This window comes from Eptatretus burgeri, chromosome 9 (assembly GCF_056783735.1).
Source record: "Eptatretus burgeri isolate ZD-2024b chromosome 9, Ebu_testis_v1, whole genome shotgun sequence".
Taxonomy (NCBI): Eukaryota; Metazoa; Chordata; class Myxini; order Myxiniformes; family Myxinidae; genus Eptatretus; species Eptatretus burgeri.
The window spans coordinates 101,325,858-101,343,993 of NC_140969.1; the positions used below are offsets into that span (position 1 = coordinate 101,325,858).

The 18,136-nt window shown below is 42.0% G+C and overlaps 1 protein-coding gene across 2 annotated transcripts; it reads left to right on the forward strand.

The window, feature by feature from the left end:
- The first annotated feature begins 80 nt into the window (after nucleotides 1-80).
- Nucleotides 81-16,942, forward strand: LOC147020751 (uncharacterized). Of its 2 annotated transcripts, none has more exons than XM_085896364.1 (3): nucleotides 81-397; nucleotides 2,203-2,327; nucleotides 6,833-7,389. In XM_085896364.1, the coding sequence occupies exons 1-3, from the start codon at nucleotides 86-88 to the stop codon at nucleotides 6,972-6,974; spliced, it is 579 nt and encodes a 192-aa protein (XP_085752490.1). In that variant the 5' UTR covers nucleotides 81-85; the 3' UTR covers nucleotides 6,975-7,389. The 2 variants fall into 2 exon arrangements, with proteins under 2 accessions (XP_085752490.1, XP_085752491.1); XM_085896365.1 differs by lacking the exon at nucleotides 6,833-7,389 and adding an exon at nucleotides 11,639-16,942 and having other exon boundaries at nucleotides 95-397.
- The last annotated feature ends 1,194 nt before the right edge of the window (nucleotides 16,943-18,136 follow it).

The window sequence follows — 18,136 nt, forward strand, 5'->3', positions numbered from 1 at the left end:
AAGTGCGTCACGAAGTTTGTGTTACTTATACACCGCCACAATAACAATTGCACGCAGTGCTGTCCCACGCCCAATGTAATCGCTCATGCTTAATACAACACACTATTGGGGAACCTTTCTCCCTGGGCGCGATGTTATAACGACCTATTTTAGCCATATTTCCATTTTTGTGCTCATTCCAGTGGAACAGGACTGCACAGGCCCCCGAACCAGCTCCTCTAGCTTCGTGCGGTCGTCCGTCTTGGTCTTGTCCCGCTCTATCCGCCGCCCTCACACCGCAGCCATGGAGACCATCAAGAAGAAGATGGACATGCTGAAGCTGGACAAGGACAATGCGATTGAACGTGCTGAACGGGCTGAGGCTGACAAGAAGGCTGCTGAGGAGAAGGCCAAACAGGTGTAGGCCTATTATTAGAGCCAGTTATAATTGGGGTGTTGTGTGCACGTGTTGTGTGCATGCGCCAATCAATCGGGATGTTGGTCCACGCAAGGTGTCATCCCATTCGTGTCCGTCGTCATTACATGGGAAAGGGGAAAGGGAAAGGGGGAAGGGAAGGGGAAAAGAGGGAAGGGGAGGGGAAAAGGGGAAGGGAAAAGGGAAATGGGAAGGGAAAGGGGGAGGGAAAGGGGAAGGGAAAAGGTGAAGGGGTGGAACGCAAATTGTCTATGTAAATGTGTATCGTGTAGCGCCACCTCTAGGTGGCGGATGGTATTACAAGTCCACACCATTTACAGCAGTGTTTCTCAAGGTGGGGCATGAGGATTCGGAATGAAAGAATGTGAGGTAACTGACGAGGCAAAGAACGTCATTGTTGACCACTTGAAAATGTTGGTTAATGACTTCAATGACAGATTTCATGATTTGAAAGCAATAGAGTTCCCTTCTTGGTTGACTCGGCCATTTCTGGTGGATTTATCTGAAGTACCAGAGCAATACCAAGAGGAGTTATGCGAGTTGCAACAAGATGAGTCTGTGAAAACTCTTTTAACGATCAAAGGAACCATGATGTGGCTGTCTGGGGAGAGCGAAATGAAATGCCCAAACTCGACTACTTTGGCAAGGGAAGTATTGATAAATTTTCCATCATCTTATTTAGTCGAATGTGGATTTAGTGTTGTTACTGATTTGCTGCAAGTTCAGAGAAATCGACTGGAAATCACGAAACGTGGTGATTTAAGGCTGAAACTGACAAAATTGGTTCCTCGGATCAAACAAATCTGCAGCCACCGTCAAGGTCAGGGCTCCCATTGAAATGAGTAGCAAGTGAATAAAATTTGCAATAAAGTTTTGATAAAGCCTTTTGAATACATATGTAGTATTTACTGTAGTGTCTCCAATCATGGTGGGGTGTACGATTTTTTTGAAAATCAAAGTGTGGCGTGGGACAAAAAAAGGTTGAGAAACACTGATTTACAGTATGTACAGTATTCCTGTCCCCATGTTTTCCAGTGCTGTGAAGTGTTTTGACTTGTATGCAGTAGGTATGGTTTTTTTGCTTCATTCACACAAGCTGGGTTTTTTTTTTTGGCCTATACAAAGCTGTCAGTTGCTTATACACCGCCAAAATGTAAATACGTGAAGCACAGGGCCGTGAATGTAGATGGAAGTCACATTTCATGAACCGCGAATGTTGGGGGTCCACAGTAATCCATGTAACATTGACGTTTTGAACTTTGTGTGTGTTATTTGTGCCATCATGTCCTTCGGCCAGTTCGTCACAATCTCCTCTTGTGCTTTATTAGCTCCTCTTTCTCTGCCCCATGTTGTTGTCCAATTGTTTAACTTGCTTCTCTCCATCTCCGAAATAGTCTTTCTCTTCTTCCTTTAACTTCTAGCAACTGCTTGCATCAATATCTCCATCTTTTTCCCATTATTAACTATTAACATCAATATCTCCATCTTTATGCCTGGTCTTTGTTTAACGGTTAGGGTCCTGAGTTCAAATCCCGCTCAGATGTTGAATTAATACCAAGTGGGGTTAACTCGACCTGTCATCCTTCTGAGGTCGGCAAAATGAGTGCCAGCATGCTGGTATCCTGTGTCGGAGTGGCAGCCCATCCAGGATTGTGCCCAATAGCCAAGGAGACTGCCTAAGCAGCACCAACACTCTGCAAAGAGTATGGTCCCAATCTCCTCCTCCTCCATCTTTCCCATTAAAAAAAAAACCAAAAAATTACTGAATCTTCTCTATTGTGTCCTAGCTTGAAGATGAGCTGATTGTACTGCAGAAGAAGCTCAAGGACACTGAAGATGAGCTCGACAAGTACTCGAAGGCACTTAAGGATGCTCAGGAAAAGTTGGAGGTCACTGACAAGAAGCCATGGATGTGAGTGGGATAAAGTGTTAAATGTAAAACACAAAGCATTGTTTTTACCTCCACCCACTGAAGGTAGGAGATTATGTTTTCCTCCCTGTCTGTTTGTTTGTTTGTTACTTGGAAATTTTTTTTTTCTTCTGACAAGTATGTTGATCGCTTTCTGTTTGTTTGTCTATCCGCTCACCTTAAATCGCCTACAAGTCAATTTTAAACCGATCTTCACCAAATGTGTAGTTGGTGATCTGACAGAATCCTATTTGAGGTCAAAAGGTCAAGTGGTCATCATAGGCCAAAGGTCAACAACTCTTTCGATTTTCTAAAATCCTGAATTTTCAACCGATCGACTTCAAATTTGAAGAGGATTTGCATATCACGTCACCGAATTCAACCACCAACAATGTTTGAGGTCAACTTTGATGAAAAGGTCAAAATAAGCCAAATTTATAATATAAATCCTCAATTTTCATCCAATTGACTTGAAATTTGAAAAGGATTTTTTTTATTATTATTATTTTTTGTACACAGAACATATAACAAGGCAGGAGAGGGAAGCACAAAATAGTGTGCAACAGAGACGATAGGAGATCTGTGGAAGGTAGAGGGATGGGGTGGGGTAGGCAGGATAAACAAAGATGGTACTACAAGGACTTTCAGGAAGGAAAACGGAATTTGAAGGAGGTGGGTTTGGAATGGATTAACGGGTGTAGAAAGATCAAGATTTTGGATGGGGGAAGATATCAGATAGTAGTGAACAGCTGTGTTGTAGACCTGGAGGGAGGAGTGGGATTGAAAAGTGTGTGGGAGTTTTATATTTACATATTAGGTCACTGAATTCAACCACCAACTATTTTTGAGGTCAATATTGGCAAAAAGGACAACAGGCCAAAAAGTCAATTTGTCCCGAATTTCTAAAATTGTCAATTTCCATCCAATCGACTTGAAGTTTGAACAGGATTTTCATATCAGCTCACTGAATACAACCACCATTTATTTTTAAGTTGGCATTTGCCAAAAGGTCAACATAGGCTAAAAGTCAACAACTTAGTAACAATTTCGAAAATCCTCAATTTTCATCTGATTGACTTGATACGAACAAGATTTGCATACCAGGTCAATGAATTCAACTAACAATTATTTTTAAGGTCAACATCGGTCTAATTTCTAAAATTGAGAGATTAGGGCCAAAAACTATATATATATATATATATATATATATATATATATATATATATATATATATATATAAATATATATATATATATGTATATATATATATATATATATATATATATATATATATATATATATATATATATATATATATATATATATATATATATGTGTACATAAGCCTGGTGTTGGCACAGTGGTTAGGGCAGCGGCTTGGGATCCAAAAGGTCCTGAGTTCAAGCCCCGTTGGACCACTGAATTAATACAAAATATACAATTAATACATAAAAATAGAATTAATGACTCAGCCTGTCATCCTTCTGAGGTTGGCGAAATGAGCACCAGTGTACTGGGCCAGTGTATACCCCGGTTAAAATAGGTGTACCATATCCCTGTGTCGTAAGAGGCAACCAGGGTTGCGTCAGGAAGGGCATCCGGCATAAAACGTGCCAAATCACTATGCGGATCATACGGATGATCCGCTGTGGCGACCCCTAACGGGAGAAGCCGAAAGAAGAAGAAGAGGAGGATATATATATATATGTATATATATATATATATATATATATATATATATATATATATATGTATATATATATATATATATATATATGTATATATATATATGTATATATATATATGTATATATATATATGTATATATATATATATATATATATGTATATATATATATATGTATATATATATATATGTATATATATATATATGTATATATATATATATGTATATATATATATGTATATATATATACATATATATATATATATATATGTATATATATATATATATATATATGTATATATATATATATGTATATATATATATATATATATATGTATATATATATATGTATATATATATATATATATGTATATATATATATATGTATATATATATATATATATATATATACATATACATACACACACTGATGAGCCAAAACATTATGATGACCACCTACCGAATATGCTGTTGGTGTTCCGTGTGCCGCCAAAACAGCGCCAACTCACTGAGGCATGGACTCTACAAGACCCCTGAAGGTGTCCTGTGGTATCTGGCACCAAAACATAAGCAGCAGATCCTTCAAGTCCTGTAAGTTGCGAGGTGGCGCCACTGTGGATCGGACTTGTCGGTCCAGCACATCCCACAGATGCTCATTCGGATTGAGATCTGGAGAATTTGGAGGCCAGGTCAACACGATGAACAGTTCATCATGTTCCTCAAACCATTCCCGAACAATGTGTGCAGTGGGGCAGGGCGCATTATCCTGCTGAAAGAGGCCACTGCCATCAGGGAATACCATTGCCATGAAGGGGTGTAACTGGTCTGCAACGATGTTTAGGTAGGTGACACGTGTCAAATTGATGTCCACATGAATGGCCGGACCCAGGGTTTCCCAGCAGAACATTGCCCAGAGCATCACACTCCCTCCACCGGCTTTTCGTCTTCCCACAGTGCATCCTGGTGCCATCACTTCCCCAGGTAAACGGTGCACACGTACACGGCCATCCACGTGATCCAAAAGAAAATGGGACTCTTCGGACCAGGCGACCTTCTTCCACTGCTCCAAGGTCCAGTTCCGATGCTCGCATGCCCATTGTTGGTACTTTCGACGGTGGACAGGGGTCATCATGGGCACTCTGACCAGTCTGCGGCTAGGCAACCCCATACGAAGCAGAGTGCGATGAGCTGTGGATTGTGACACATTCCTCCCGTGACCACCATTAATATTTTCTGTGACTTCTGCCACAGTAGACCTTCTGTCGGTTCGGACCAGATGGGATAGCCTTCGTTGCCCTCGCACATCAATGAGCCTTGGGTGCCGAACACCCTGTTGCCGGTTTGTGGTTTGTCCCTCCTCGGATCACTGTTGGTAGGTACTCACTACTGCTGACCAGGAGCACCCCACAAGCCTTGCCATTTCAGAGATGCTCTGACCCAGTCATCTGGCTATAACAATTTAGCCCTTGTCAAAGTCGCTCAGGTCTTTACTCCTGCCCATTTCTCCTGTATCCAACACATCAACTTCAAGAACTGACTGTTCACTTTCTGCCTAATATATCCCACCCCTTGACAGGTGCTATTGTAACAAGTTAATCAATGTTATTCACTTCACCTGTCAGTGGTCATAATATTTTGGCTCATCAGTGTATAAACATCATGATATCTCAAAACGTTGTGGACAAGTTATGACAAAACTAGGCAGATGAGTTGTTTAGGTGACAAGAATAAGTGGATTAGATTTTGCTTCAGATCCAGCCGATCAGTGGAATACAAAACATCAACTGTTCAGCCTAGCAGAGGTACGCGCTCCATCGAGTGCCGTTCTACTTTGTTCTGTTTTGCCAAGTGTCGCTCTGAGTGATTTTTCATTTCTTTGTTTGTGTGCAGGATATCTCAAAAATTTGTGGATGGATTCTGATGAAATTTGGTGGGCAGGTTGGGTGTGTGACAAGGACAAACTGATTAGACTTTGGTGAAGATCCGGATCCAGATTCAGATTCAGATGCTATAATTTTTTAAAGGGATTCTTCACCACTGAGAGAATGGGCTAAAAATAATATGGAGCATGATACTTCAAACGGAAGATCAAATACTGCATTAAAGTCATCAGAAGGAACCCTCATTAACAATGATAATGAAATCATAATCGTATTAATGTTATCACAAAATAATAAGAAAAAGAGCGATCAGAGATTGTAGACCCTCACCAAGACTTGTTTTGTGTGTTGGTGTGTTATGTAATTAATAAGAGAGATAACGAGGGCTGCCACTTTATGACTGCTGGCAGTGATGACTGGGTACCAAGATGTCCCGCTTTTAGGCAGCCCCGCTTTGATTGGACACTTGACACTGACCCATGACGTTTATTATTATTCAATTGAATTCAGAATGGGATTAAAATAAATTCAATTCAAATCAAATGGAAGACCAAATCGGTGCAGTCCTGTGTTGGAGTAATCAGAAGGAACCCGAAGAAGCATAATGCAAAGATTAAGTCATCAGAAGGAACCTGGATAGGATTCGGGTTTCAACTGTTGCTCCTCTACCCTCAAACCCATCCAGGTACAGCCAAGTGAGCTTCATCAAGAAAAACCCAGATCACAAAAATTAAAGAATTCTGGCTGCCAGACCATGTATTCGATCAGGTTGAAATTGAAAACATATATTCCCCATCACTACGAGATGAAAATTGTGAAGTTTCATATCGATTGATTAAGCAGTTCCAAAGATAATTTTTTTTTTAACATTTTCACTAAATCCAATATGGCTGCCAGACCATGTGACATCAATTATTTGTGAACACTCTGGCATCCCTGGCAGGAACACTCTGGTCTACGCCCACGCCTCGCCTCGTCCACCCGCCTTCCTGATCCCTCCCACTACTCCACCCTCGCACTCTGGACTCCGCCCTTCTCCACTCAAGCTCCTCCTTCACGAGCACAGTCTACACACATGCGGCTAGGGCCAGAGACAACGCAACTACTGTCTTGTACCGCACCATGGAGCATCCCCCCACCCCGAAACGTATTGGTGGCGCGTCGTGCCATCGGGTGCCCAGGTACCGAGAGCATAACCTCAACTCCCCTCCCTCCCTGGTTGCAAAAGTCCCTTCTCATCGGGGTTTCTTTTTCTGTGTGTGTCTGAGTGTGTTGGCGCCTGTCTGTTAAGTAAGTCTGGAGAAGATCATTATTTTGTCATTATTGTTATTAATTTCGCGTCAAGTCTGCTCTGTGTCTGCTTTCGTAAGTTCCTTGTATTGTTGGCGCACTACACCTCTCTCTCTCCTCTATTCCTGCGTTACATACCCCAATAAATCTTTACTGTGCCACATATTTTTCCTCGCCCATTGTAAATAAATTATCATTATTAGGAATGTTCCCTGCTCGTTTTTGTCTTTTCTTCCATTGGTCCAGCATGGTCCGAATCCTACTCTTGCCGGGACTTTATTCCCAACAATCTGTTCCTTTTAGCCGGTACGTCCTTGGCAGTGTCGCTCGGCTGCATCCGATCCGGAAAAGTGATCCGATCCGGTAGAGTGATCCGCTTCGGGCAAGGCGTGCAGAGGGTGTTGTTCCCCGGTAATTAAATCACGTGATTAATTCGGTAACCCGATTAACCCATAGACGGGAGGACCCTAGGCCACGCGGTTGAGTTATTGGCATCCACGGTCGGTTAAGCGTCCCACCGCGTCACAAAATTATCCATGTGCGACGATTTACAATTCCGGGAAGTCTGGTGGGAATCGACATCACTTCCCCCACCTAGTGGTGTCTCACCCGACCCCCGGCCCACAACAATATTATGCGTTATGTGACGACATCTAGAGCCTTTCAGACCATTAAACCTTTATATCTTTCACACTGTGATTAAACCTTCAGACCTTCTACCACCTTTTTAGAACCCCATGGACCATTTAGACCTTTCTTTTGCAATCGATGACCTTTTATTCAGTAACTCAAAGTGCAAACTCCACCCACCTGGAGGGTTGTCAAACTGTTATTTCCATAATTATATAAAACCGAAAATCTGTCTGATGCCTCGGTCAACCCATGTGAGTACATATATTAATCATGTACCGTTTGAATGCGAGTACTGTACTGTACTTCTATTGGTTCACGAAAAAATATTTTCACGAAAAAAATAAGTGACCACTATATTCGTTATTGTTGTGTGTCTGTGTGTCTGTCTGTCTGTCTGTCCCGAGCATAGCTCCGTGGGTTTTGATCCGATCCTGACAAAATTTTGGTGGGAGGTTTATATCATGATCTAGTTGTGTTTTCCTAAAAATGGGCATGGTGTGCCCATTATGGGCGGAGCCACGCCCAAAAAACACGTGTTTTTAGGGGGTAGCCGATTTCAATTTGCATCTACTCCTAGGGGGTTTGTCGAATCTGACAGGGGTTTCGGTATTTTGTTAGCCCAATGGCACCTGCATCGCCCCACGGAGCTCGATTTTTCATTTCCGTCCCAAGGTCAAGGTCACGAACTTAGAAAATTGCGAATTTTGACGAAAAAAATTTCATCTCCGAGGGGTTTGTCGAATCTGGCAGGGGTTTCGGTATTTGGTTAGCCCAATGGCACCTGCATAGCCCCACAGAGCTCGATTTTTTTTTCTCATTTTCGTGCCAAGGTCAAGGTCACAAGGTCACGAACTTAGAAAATTGTGATTTTGACATAAAAATCCATCTTCTCCGAGGGGTTTGTCGAATCTGGCAGTGGTTTCAGTATTTGGTTAGCCCAATGGCACCTGCATAGCCCCACGGAGCTCAATTTTTCATTTTCATCCCAAGGTCAACGTCACAAGGTCACGAACTTAGAAAATTTCGAATTTTGACATAAAAATCATACGACCGCCCAAACTTTGAGAGTGAGGAAAACAATATTTTTAATGCATAATCTTGAGGTCATTCCCCACCTAAAGTCTTGAAACCATTTTTCTCTATCTCGAACACCTTGCCCGTGGCGACCCCTTCAAGTTTGTTTTTACGCTGATTTCATCAAAGTATGGATAATCCGATGAGTGTGAAATGCCATATAGCCTATATGACGTTATATTGTTCCTGGAATGTTCCAGAGGAAGTTTTGCACCAAAGGTCATAATCCTTGACCTTTGACCTTTAAAGGTCACAAAGGTCAAATTTTCAAAGTTGTGGGAATCGAACCGGGTTTTCGACCTTCTTCGACGAACTAACTCCAATAAGCTACAGCACGTATCCTGTTTCCTTATTTTAATGTCCACAACATTGTTTTGTGAACTTTAATGGTTATGCAAAGGTCAAATTTTGAAAGTTGTTGAACGAAACCGGGTTTCAACATTTTGCAGCTAATAACCTGTCACTCGTACCACATCATGTTGATCATTTTTATAACTTGGTCAAACATTATCACATTGTCTCATCCTTGACTTCTGAAACAATCTACATCATCAAATACCGCTCGTGAACCATCGTCGTCTTCAGACTTGTCAACTATTATTAAAATTATATCGTATTTGACCATGAGTATGTCTACTAATTGTGGATAATTGTACCATCATTATGTCTGGACTTTTCAATTTGACCTTTGAGACCATTAAACCTTCAGACCTTTGGAACTTACAAACCTTTAATTTGCAATCTATGACCTTTCATTTGGTGAATAATGTGCAAACTTTTGTCAGATCAGTCTTTGGACTACCACTGGCAACATGCAACTCAGTGCTACCTGCTGCACGGTTGGGTTGTCGGTGACTAAACTTTTTCCTTTTACTGGTTTACCAGTGGGGAGGGTGACTGTGACACCCTGCCAGAACTAAAAACGACACCTGACAACGGGCGGATGAACTCCCTTTGGGAATTAATGGCTATCCAGTAAGGAGATAGTGTCTCCTAAAATATTCCCATCCAGTTGGACCAGTTTGTGGCAACTCAGATAGCCTGAGATGGGTAGTGGAACCCTCGATGGAGCAAATGCCGTCAAAAGGTGGATGAGCTAGTATTATTCAAAGACAACCGCAAAACTACATTTGGGAAGAGGGTCGGTAGGTTGTTGCTGAAGCTGTGGAAGACATACGAGTTCCTCATCCGGTGGATGCCATTGCAGTCCAATTCTACCCCAACCACTTTTGTTGCATTTTCATGGTATAATTGAACACCGGTTTAACTTTCATCGCCTATTCATTAAAAAAAATTTTTTTGAATAAGTAAATAAAGCAGCACTCGGTATCTCTCCGCTAAGCTGAACAGTTAATGTTTGGTATCCCACTGATGGGCCAGATCTGGATCCAGACCTGAACAAAGATGTATTCTGCATGTTGCCACCTACCCAACTCATCCACCAAGTTTTGTCATAACCTGTCCACGATGTTTTGAAACATCATGCTTTTCTTGTTTTTGACCCTATCTCTCAATGGTGAAGAATCACTTCCAAACATTCTCTTCACCAAAATCGAATAAATTCGTCATTGTCACACACCAAACCTGCCTGCCAGGTTTCGTCCAAATCCGTCCTTAACTTTGAACGCATAGCACGATACTTACAAAATCCAAATAAACAATAGTTGCCATGGAAACAGTAAGTTGCTAATTTTGAAAATTTGACCTATCAAGTGTTTTAAATAATAAAATGTTTCACATAACAAATTTGGTTGATCCGTTTTCTAATTGCTGCCTAATAGGTGTTTTGTATGTTTTGGATGGCCTTGACCTTGACCGTTGCCCAAGTTTGACCAATATATATATATATATATATATATATATATATATATATATATATATATATATATATATATATATATATATATATATATATATATATATATACAATCTGTCGCTTCACTGACGGGAATATTAAGGTTGGGGGGGGGGGAGAGAGAGAGAGAGAGAGAGACAGAGACAGACAGAGACAGACAGAGACAGACAGAGACAGACAGAGACAGACAGAGACAGACAGAGACAGACAGAGACAGACAGAGACAGACAGAGACAGACAGAGACAGACAGAGACAGACAGAGACACAGTGTCAAGTGTCCGTTCAAAGCGGGGTTGCATAAAAGTGGGACATCTAGGTAACTGGTCATCACTGCCTGCAGTTCTAGTTATGTCTATCATTAATTACGAAACACACTAATACACAAAACCACACAAATGCACTCCTTAAAACTGCACACAAAAAAGTCCTAGCAAATGTAGTGATGTACTGTGATGTAGTGCTGTTAGAGCGCTGCTCCGGCACCTCAATCCCTCCGAGGTGGAGCTTAGCTCCGCAAAAATTAAAAAAATACAGGAAAGAAAGACCCACATTAAAATCGATTATTCATTTTCAACCTAAGATTTGACAACATTACTTATTTACCCACTTATTGGATGCTGTCGTGCATTTTTCTCCATTTAGAATTAAAAAAAACAAAAACAGAAAACTTATTTCAGTTGGCCTCACAAATACCAGCTTCGATAATGCTGAACTCACTCATGAGTGATTTACTTTTGAACATGAAATATTCGCTGATGCCATGTATGGTTCGCATGTGAACGAGTTATAACCTTGTTTTGACAGCTTTGATGAGGCCCTTCACAGTTACCCTCCATCACACCCTCATTCCCTCACTCATTTTTCCTCATTCCATTTCCTTCCTTCGCTCCCTCCAGGTGATGGAAGCTGACGGCATGTGAGCACTTTACAGCGATGGCTCATGTGTGTATGTCAAGGCACACACACATCATCCTTCCGTCTCTCCGTTTCCATTTTGTTTTCCGTGATCAGCGTGACCAGAAGTATTGCTGGCTATTAGTCGGCAGGCCAAGACCCTCAAAAAAACTTTTGATGGGATTTTTTGTTCAAAGCTGGCAACCATGCTAGAAAGTATCACTATGGTGTAAGGTTTCAGAAACACCCAGTTGCCAAAATGGCATTTGACCTTTAAGGTCAAATTTGGAGGTCAAAAGGTCAATTGAGGTCAAATTTTGTGTTTTCCCTCTTTTGCCGTGTGCTTTCAACAAATGTAAGGTTTGGCAAGAAACATTGAGGAATTAAAGAGATACTAGGGTTTTAATTTGCAAAATTATAGGTAATTGTGAAGGAAATTAGGATTTAAAATGCTCGTTACTCCATTATGGATCGGAATACACACAAAGTAAAGACTTGTTCCTTTAACGTCACTTCTTCCTGAAAATTATTCAGTTTCTTCATCAAGAAGGCACTACGATGGCTGAACATCATTTTCCCAGTGTCCCATTACCTTTGCCAATTAATGTTGCTGTTGAAATACTTAAGATTGATCCAGACCATGTCCACTGCCTGCCGTGTTAAGGCATCCATCTGCATCACAACCGCATGCAGGTATACAGGGTTGCCCCTTCCGATGACAAATGCAAGTGTGTGTGCGGCACTTAGTTTTGCATCCACAAGTAACCAACTCCAAACAGCTGCTTGGAGAAGATGGCTTCCGTAACCACACCACTTCTCACCGTTTGTCCATTACCTGCCAACCTCCTGTCTCCTGAGAGCTTGGGATAACGACGTCAGATTTGTTTGCCTGCAGCCACACTTTGGCCTGGTGGTTGGCACGTGAGAGATGTAACTCCAGTGTGTCACTTGTTGGTGGAAACATTTCAATTGCCTTTTTTTCCTTTCTGGAACAAGTCATGTCTGGCTCTATCAATACCTGATGTAGAGCACGGTGTCTTGTGCAACAGGCATACGAACTCTTCAACTTTGTCTAATGGATCATCCCTACCAACACCTTGCAACAGCTTTGCATGTTGCAAATACACCCTCAAACATGATTTCTTCCCATGCCCAGCAAAGGACAAGACAGTATCGCAGCCGGTTATGGCATGGAAGCCAAGCACATTCTCCACTACTACTCGGGGGAGGTTCTCGTTGATGATGTGCACTGGAAAGCATTCCTGCTCCTTGGAGGTGCCGCTCATCATCCACACTTGGCACAATTTGTCCCTGGTTGAGTGAATGAGCAAGAGGAGGACGTCTCTGTCCCGGCACTTCACGATTATGCTTTCAAATCCAGCATCAATGGCTTCAAGGGCATGGAGGATGATCCTTGTGTCCGCCTCCTCGTGGTTTGCCTGTAGTGTTGGGATGACTCCCCGTGTTGTCGAATATCCGTTTGGTTTGATGCCACCAACAACTACCTCTTGTCTCTGTCATTGTGCTTCGCAAGTCTGTCACTTAGGAACATGGCAAGGTCTTCCTTGTTTCCATCTAAAGCATTGAAGTTCTTCCATGCTTGGGGAAGATGAAGATCCTCCCGGTCGATCACTTTTCGGATTGGTCTCTTCATCTGCCCAGCTCTTTGGGTCCTTGTAGCTGACTTGATAGACAAAGGCCAGTATTGGTCAAACACAACGTCAATCCTGGAAACCCTGCCACTGAACTGCTTCACCACAGTCTTCTCGAAGTTTTTGGCATAGTCACCAAAGGTCTTGCACTTCGGTGGCTTCCCTAGGGACTGAATCAATGCATGGCCATCGATTATAATGATTCATGTTTTTCCTGTTGTCTCCCAAGCTGTATTGGTGATACGTGTGGCTTTGAAAGTGTTTGCCTTGATACATGCATGCCCTGGAAAGTGAAACGGGAGGGTATATCAGGTGACATGTGCCTACTTAAGAGTTAGATTGGTGTACAAGGGAGAAGTGGACACATTACTGAGAGATAACACACTCACCTCTAACAAAATTTGAAGAGTTTGGAATACAAACTATCCATTAAAAAGTCAAATCTCACCACGCAGCCATTTTCATGCGGGGGAGGAAAGCCCGTCATGGCAACACACCGGAAACATGTGATCGAGGCTTTGCGACACCAGCGACACCTATTCGTGATGCGGGAAAACGGCCGTGAGAAAATGGTTGCGTGGCGAAAGAGGACCTTTTTAATGGATAGTTGTATTACAAAATGTTCAAATTTTGTTAGTGTGTGATCTCTTCCGAGATATTGAGGGACTTCAAACTAACACAGGCAAAGTTTCATGGCGATCAAATTTGTAGTTTTTATTTGAGAAGGAAAAACCCATTTCCTTAGGATTCTGAATGGACAGTATGTTATTTGTTTTTCCCCTTGACCTTTTGACCTTCTATATGACTAAAATTATGCTAGTTAGGTCAATTACACTTTCAAGTCCCTGGGAAGGTGCTCCATAATGATTCTTGTACGTTATCTAAAAGTCAAGCCGATAAAAGTACCAGTCAGGAGAGGGTGTCCCAACTCCCTGAAAAACCAATGCATTAAAGAGAATTCAACATTTATATTCAAGGATTTCTTCACGTTTACCTATTAATATGGAATTTAAAACCCTTGTATTTCATTAATTCCTCTATTTCATGCCAGACTTAACATTATTTGAAAGTATAAGATAAAAGAGGGAAAACAAAATTTTTGACCTTATTTGACTTTTTGACCTCCAAATTTGACCTTAAAGGTCAAATACCATTTTGGCAACCAGGTGATTCTGAATGCCTGGACCATTGTGATACTTTCGAGCACAGTTGCCAGCTTTGAACAAAAATTGCAATCAAAAGTTTTTTTAGGCATATTTCCTGGGCTTGGTCTGCCGACTATATGTCTCCAGCGCTATTCAAACAATATTTTTAATCATTAAAGTTTAGAATTTGTCGAGCAATTTGGTACTTAACCATTTTTTTAACGTAGTATATCGATAAACTGGTGTCATATTTGCATGTTTTTATTTTAACGAGGTCTTCTGAAACATCACCTCTCAAATATCTTATGTCTTACAACTGTACATGTACGGGCAATACGAAGTGTGAACAAAACCCTTTATTTTCCATTTAAACACTAATTCGCAAATGCCGAATTCACTAATGGAGGTTTAGTGACATCAGCAATTTGTGTGCTACCACCATGTTGGAGGAATATTTAAGAAGATTGGAGCATCCATTCACGATTGGTTCAGTTATTGTGCTTTGTGTGCTTTCTTGGCCGAACAATTGGGGTCAAAGCTTGTTCCGAAGCTTTGGTACGTCAATATTTTGGCTAGGAAGTGATAGTATAACAATACAGGTTATAGCCAGGCAACACAGGACCGTGTGGGCAATTTAATGAGAACATGCTTCTCCCTTGAAATATATATATATATATATATATATATATATATATATATATATATATATATATATATATATATATATATATATATATATATATATATATATATATATATATGTATTGTGACAGTTCTGTGAAACCATCATTACCCGAGGCAATGGCACACAACATATAGCGGTTCCTGAGTTACTTCTTTCGTAATTTGTTTCAGATAGTCCTCCCCTTTTGTGTCATGGGTTTTATGGGTCAATATGCATTTTGAGGGATTAGATAGGTTTTTCCACTTTCTTCCCTTCACACGAATCTCTCACACTACCACGCACACGCCGAGCGCAGGGAATTGGCATATGCGCACCAAAACCCGGTTTGAATCGCGTGCCAGAATCAAACTGCCACATCATTTTAACCTTCACCGTACTCTTTCTACAAATGCTACAATAACCACACTGCACTTAGACAAATCCTTAAGGCACATTTATTATTGCTCATTACAACATTATGCATGCTCGCTACACACATTCGCCATGACTCAACAACCACGTTACCTCACCCACAGCTCACCCGCCACACGGCCTCGACCACAATCACTACAGATGCCCGCCGCCGCCTCATAGCAACAAGAACCATGGCGAAATGCACCGACAACGGGCACTTCAGATCTGGACGTTCAGACTTCAATAACACGAAGCGCAAATGTGCATTAATCGCTCCTTAGCACCCTTTGGTTAGCCCTGGCACTCCACTTGCTTTTTAATTCCAATTAGCCTTCCAGTGCATATTTGTGCTCGCAAAGCGCAGCCAAAATCATCAGCTCCATGTAGAGTGCAGAGCTCCGCCGTGTGGGTCAGCTGGGAGATAATGCTAGCATGTTTGCGACTGTGAACTCACGTTGGCGGTGCCGGCACTGGAGGAATCGGGTGTGCACCATGGGTGTGCCACAAATCCCGCTCAACACGCTTAGCGGCTCTTTTGATCTGCACCAAACCTCAGACCCCACCAATCACCTATTTAAGCTGTGCATTCTGGATGCACGAGAGAGAATATTTTGGCATGGTCGGTGGTACACAGGAAAATGTGTGTCAGAGCTGGTGGCACAGAGCTGGAGCGGTGGACCGGAGCTTGCTCGACGGAGCGCTGGGCGAGCAAGTGATTCAAGCACCATGCAGGGAGCGTTCATTAAGGCCAGGCCAATTAACACTTTACACATTAAGCTGACTTATCACCTCACATTAAGTTAATCTTTCTCCTCACACATTCTTTCTCTCTTTTCTGTCTCATCCACTGTGGACACACAAAAGCAATCGGCGAGAGAAGTCCTGAAGAACCATTCTTTTCAGAGCGACCTCACAGATATGCACCTCTTTGCAGTTTCTTCCTCACACACCACCCACACCACCACTCACACCTCTTCAATACGCACCTTCGACACCTTCAATACGCACCTTAGCGACTCCTTTGATCTGCACCAAAGCTCTGACTCCACCAAGCACCTATTTAAGCTATACATTCCAGATGACTCTTTATCCCTCCCTCAACGAATCCGCAGCACGGGTTTGTCAGCCCAACTTGGTGAGTCTGAGGTCGCAACCAGCTCACACTGCTCTTATCTTCTTGCTTGATCTACCCTTACACGGAATGATCCTAATGGTGCCTGTATTGTTAGTGTAAGTAAGAGTGTCTAAGCTAGGTATTATTGGTGTAGTTCTTCTCTTTATCTCTTTGCTTGAATGTATCACTATGTCTTATTGCATGTCCTGCTGTACATATATTCTTTGTTTTTTTTTTAAAAAAAACCCTTGTCTTCACTCTACCACAAACTTTTCTTCATGCTTTCTTTATAAATAAACCCTCTCAATGCAATTCTACCAGCTCGTAGTGTCCTTTCCTCCATTGGTCCAGCATAGTCCGTATGTTTGTTAGCCGGGAAGTTTTACCCCACTGATTGGTTCTACTCATTTGCCAATACATACTTGGCAGCTTTGCTCAGCTGCACCTGATTCGGTAAGATAAGGCAAGTGCGTATCTAGGGTACGAGCCCCCTATGATACTGCCAATCCACTGGAAAAGTAATTCACGAAGTAGCGAGAACCCTGCCAGGATTAGTGGTACCAATCGGCGTTCGTGGTTGACGAACCCACTGGACCATGGAGTTATCCGCGGCTGGTGGCTTCAGGACCGGGCATTCAAGAGGAACTCGAGTGCTTTCCCTCGTGGCGAACCTTACACCCCGGCCCGTAACGACATTATACGATATATATATATATATATATATATATATATATATATATATATACATACATACATACATACATACATACATACAGTAAGAACCCAACATTCGTGGGAGATAAGTTCCTGAAAAATGCCGCGAATTTTGGGGCATTGTTCCAATGGAAAAAAAGGAGGATAGGTTCCCGGCGGTTCGTGATTCATAAAGTAAAAATTTTTGAAAATGAATGCACATCATTGCAGTTTCATTAAAATGCTTACAAATATAAACAGAACAACAGCAGCAGGTACTGTTTCCAATTTTTATTGAAGATACTGTTCAATGTAACTTTTGATGTGATGATGATGAGTTAAAATCTAGTGAACTCCAATGAAGGTGATGCAGGTAAGGGCACTGATTTAATTGAGGTGGAGGGGTCGAGGTGAAAAAATAAAAAGAGTTGTTGAGAGCTGTTTCGCTGAGTGCTGCAGATTTCTGTGCAACACTTTGTGCAGCAGCAAAACATCATCCAACCCCCTCTTGAACCGGAGGTACTGCTCCATTACTGGGACGGCATCTTGCAACCTGTCAGCTACTGCTCTCATATCCTGCAGCACCTCACTTAGGAACTCGGTCAGGTTGGGCTGTGGCACTTCTTCCTCCTCTTCACTGCCCTCCTCCTCAGAAACCTTGATGATTTCCTCCAACTGCTCCTCAGTCAGCTCACTCTGTGAGGCAATGAGGTCACCCAATTTCTCAGGCTGCAAGTCGTCTAAGCCTAGGAGTGTTGTCCACCAGCAGGAGGACCTTGAAGGAGAGGTTCCTTTCTGCCAGGTACCTCTCCACTTGA

Bases quoted from the DNA above. Each gene is read 5' to 3' on its own strand.
- LOC147020751 (XM_085896364.1), top strand. From the start codon at position 86: ATGCTTAATACAACACACTATTGGGGAACCTTTCTCCCTGGGCGCGAT. The intron at 398-2,202 runs GTGTAGGCCTAT...ATTGTGTCCTAG, and splicing joins CTGAGGAGAAGGCCAAACAG to CTTGAAGATGAGCTGATTGT. The intron at 2,328-6,832 runs GTGAGTGGGATA...CATCCCTGGCAG, and splicing joins ACTGACAAGAAGCCATGGAT to GAACACTCTGGTCTACGCCC.